This window comes from Terrapene carolina, unplaced genomic scaffold (genome assembly GCF_002925995.2).
Source record: "Terrapene carolina triunguis isolate 2854851 unplaced genomic scaffold, T_m_triunguis-2.0 Scaffold13854, whole genome shotgun sequence".
In the NCBI taxonomy this organism is placed as follows: Eukaryota; Metazoa; Chordata; order Testudines; family Emydidae; genus Terrapene; species Terrapene triunguis.
The window spans coordinates 902-4,694 of record NW_020678205.1 but is presented as its reverse complement, the minus strand read 5'-3'; the positions used below and the strand labels follow the sequence as shown (position 1 = coordinate 4,694).

Below are 3,793 nucleotides of genomic sequence, written 5' to 3'. Positions count from 1 at the left end.
TTTTAAGGGGGAAATCTGGAGCAGCCTATTGTAAAACCCGCAAATTTCAGTTTACAGGGAGCATCTCCCATGCATAAGTGTGAAGGGGCTTCTGGGTCACTGTGACAATGAACAAGTAAGGCCGGGTTGGAGGACTCTAAGAGATGAGTAGCCAGGGCAAAGATACGTTGTGAAGGGCCTTAAAAGTTAAAACTGAGAAGTAAAAGCTTTCCAACCTGTTTTATCGCTGCTCAAGCTGTTTGCTAATGGAACGCAACGTAGGCCTGTCAGCATCGCCCCCCGGTTTCCAAAGTCACAGCAGAGGCATAAATCTGCTCTCGGATTTGACATGTGTTTCACCCACTAATTATATTTGACATTATAGCTAAATTGCACTAAAACCCCCCTGGTGCAAACAGTGCTGTGGGGGGGGGGGGGGAAGACAGTGCTACAAGAAAAGGTATTTACAGGCAATTTAACCCCTTGGGGGTGGCTTAACTCCTGGCATGTCTAAGTCCTCAACAATATTAACATACCCAACATTTAAAAATCGCGTCTGTGTCTCAGGAGACACGTTGGGACTTCTGAGAGCAATTTCAGTGAGACAGGAACACAGGCACTGCCATGCGGCATCGGACCCACGGTCCATTTAGCTCAGTATCCTGCCTCTGGCAGTGGCCAGCACCAGCTGCTTCAGATGAAGGTGCAAGAACCCTGCAATAGCAGATGTGGGATAAACTGCCTCCATATTAAGTCTCATCCTGATCTCTAGTAGTTAGAGGTTGGCTTAAGCCCTTGAACCATTAGGTTTAATATCCCCTCCAGAACGCTTGTTAGCAGGAACTAAATGAGTATTGAGAATATTCAAAGTTAGGTGTCCAATCACTTTTTGAATCTTGCTAAGTTTTTGGCCTCAACGACATCCTGTGGCAGGGAGTTCCACAGTCAAATTACACACTGCATGAAAAAAAAGTATTTCTTTTTACCAATTTTGAATACTTCACCCTTTAACTTCACTAAATGTCCCTTTGTTCTTGCACTGTAAGACAGGGAGAACAGAGGCTCCCAATCTACCTTCTCTAGCCCATTCATTGTTTTATATACTTTTATCGTGTCCCCGATTTCTCGCTTTTCAATACTCTAACACTGGATAATCTTGCTCTCTATATAAATGCACACTTTGGGGGATCGGGGGGAGAGGGAGTGCATGTGAAGTGCTCTTATCAGAGAAATGCTATTGGTGACAAAAATAAAAGCAGTTGTTATAAATATCTCTTTATTATACTAGGAAATGCCCTTCCTGTTTTACATCCCAGCAGATATTTGAGACATGGAAATTTTATATAAACGTTCACCATGATGAACAAATAGGAACATTTATGAACAATTCATCTCACCTTGAGATGATTTTGGAGAAGGTATAAAGAGGGGGTGTCTAGGTCTATAGAAAATATTATCCCTTTTCAAGGGCTGCAATGCTTCTATGAATGAGATGTGTACCAGATTAACAGGATTTGAGATATTCCTCAAGAATTTTCTTCCCCTGAACAGCTTTATAAGCAGAAAGGGTTACAGATATGGTACAGGAGGCCTAACAAGAGCTCTTGATGGTCTTAGATAGTCCATTTCTCTGTACGTGCCTCCACTGATCTGACCAGACCTTCTCCCAGGATCTCAAAGTCTTCTAGGATGGCTTCCACATTGGGAACGGTGACTAGCTCCTCACAGCTTAGAGATGCCATCATTCTTCCTTTCATGTTGGATGCCTGTAATACACATGCATATGAGTTGGGCTAACTGACATCTATGCTGTATTCTTCTCCGGAAGTTAAATCTCTAATGCAACCCCTACCCACTCCTACCCTCCCGCAGTGAGCCCAACATGACAAGTAAATGCTGCCACTGTCCGGTCTCACCACTTCTCTTCCAATCCTGTCCCCTTTTGCTAGCACTACGTTCACTTTTAACAGCGCCTGTTACAGTCAAATGAGCTTCAAAATACACCTTGTAAACCAGAAGGCTGCAAAAGCGCCCCCTTCAGAGCATACACAACCAAGCAGCCCGCCCATAGAGCAACGATGCCACTTCCAATCACAATTACCCCTTATATGTGCGCGCTGAACACTGGAAAATTACTCACTGACCATCTTAGGAGGTGGGAACAGACGCAGGCAACCGATGCATAGAGGGTGTCTTAAAGGTCAACGGGTCAAAGACAACGTGTCTGATCTGCCTTTGCTTTGATCTGTTACTGGCAGTTAAGAACCCAATCCAGCAAGCTACTGTAAGCATGGAATTATCTCACTGAAGTCAATAGAGCTATTCAGATGTGTAAAGCTAGGCATGGGCTTGGGGGCATCATCTCATTTCATGGCAATGAATGACTAGATTTCAAAGCAGCAGCGCTGCAGGGCAGCAAGTGCCCCAGGCGCAGAGAGAGGAGCTACACGTGGTCCGAGGGACGGCAGAACAGGCAGGGTTGCCAGAAGAATTGTGGGCCATTAATCACAAGTTTCTTTGCGTCTTTGAGGAGTTCCTCGTATAAAGCAGCATGAATCACATCCACGCCTGTGCATCAGACCCACCTTTACCATCCCCCAGGGACTCTCCAAGCCACACCTTTGCTCCCAAATAGCTTTGCACATTAAACTGCGTGGCACAAACTCAGCATGAGCTTTGGGGTCCCAGTGCTGCCGTCCTGGACACCTACTGGTCAGTGGGAGCTACAGACACTTGGCACTTCTGAAAAATCAGGCCCGGGGGTGTCAAACTGGGCAGCCAAAAAACACAGGCTTCCTTTGAAAGTGGGGCTCTTTGCCTCAGTTTCCCTGTCAATGGAGACAGCACTCACCTACTCTCCAGGAGGGCTAAGGAGGGTGTGTGTGTTAGTGTTGGTCAAAGGATGTATGTATTGGGGGGGTATTATTGCCTAGTGGATAGAGCTCTGGACTGGAATTCAGGAGACCTGGATTCTGTTCCCGATTCGGCCATTGGCTGGATGGCCTTGGGCAAGTCACTTTACCTCTCTGTGCCTCAGTTTCCCCGAGTGTGAGATGAGAGGATACTGACCGCCTTTGTAAAGCGTTTTGAGATCTGTTCTGAGACACTAGGTGACACTATTGTTATTACAATCCCCCTCCAAACTTCCCACAGCACCGCAACAAACAACAAGAAACTAAAAGCAGAGGGTCAAAAACTCACCTTGAAAGGCTGGGGCTCGAAACTGGAGGGTTTCCACAAAACTCCAATCACCTCCCCGCCGTGCGAGTCATAGAAGAACAAGGCCAGGTCTCCAAAGGCCTCCTGGAAGAGGATTTGAAAGGGAGTCATGTCAGGCGTCACAAATCACACATCACAAATCCTGTGTAATGCTCCCCAGGAGGGAGACACACCAAGGACACTGGCTCACGGCCAAGTAGGATCCGGTGAAAGATTCTTAGAAGTGCAAATTCTACAACTGTTCCATGGATCGCCACATCCCAACTTCAGTTAAAATGACCTGCTCTCCAAGGGCTGGCCACCGGGCTCCCCACCACCCGTCCCGCAACAGAACCATACCAACTCCAATGCACTGGAACTTGTCATGCAGGAGGGGGGCGAGCTCTGTCAGCCACCGACTCTGCCGTAATAAATGTCACTATGAGGCAGCAACACCAGGGAAACCACTACAATAGGTAACAGCTCCCTGCAGCGTAGGGAAGGAAGAGGGAACTGCATCCAGCAAGCAGCTCCCAACAATCAGCGTTTTCCTTTTGCTTCCCACAGCAGCATAAGGTCAATATAAGAGGTGCTTAGCGCCACGGTGAAAGATCAA

At 47.0% G+C, this 3,793-nt stretch overlaps 1 protein-coding gene across 1 annotated transcript; it reads right to left on the bottom strand.

The window, feature by feature from the left end:
* Positions 1 to 1,257: 1,257 nt before the first annotated feature.
* LOC112121439 (nucleolar protein 6-like) lies at positions 1,258 to 3,436 on the bottom strand. The gene is made up of 2 exons (XM_024220437.3): positions 3,181 to 3,436; positions 1,258 to 1,745 (listed from the first exon to the last, which is right to left on the bottom strand). Exons 1-2 carry the CDS (start codon positions 3,307 to 3,309, stop codon positions 1,593 to 1,595), a joined length of 282 nt encoding a protein of 93 aa, XP_024076205.1. The 5' UTR covers positions 3,310 to 3,436; the 3' UTR covers positions 1,258 to 1,592.
* Between the last annotated feature and the right edge of the window lie 357 nt (positions 3,437 to 3,793).

Coding starts and splice junctions, on each gene's coding strand:
- LOC112121439 (XM_024220437.3), bottom strand. CDS start 3,309: ATGACTCCCTTTCAAATCCTCTTCCAGGAGGCCTTTGGAGACCTGGCC. Junction 1,746..3,180: donor TCGAGCCCCAGCCTTTCAAG/GTGAGTTTTTGA, acceptor TGTGTATTACAG/GCATCCAACATGAAAGGAAG.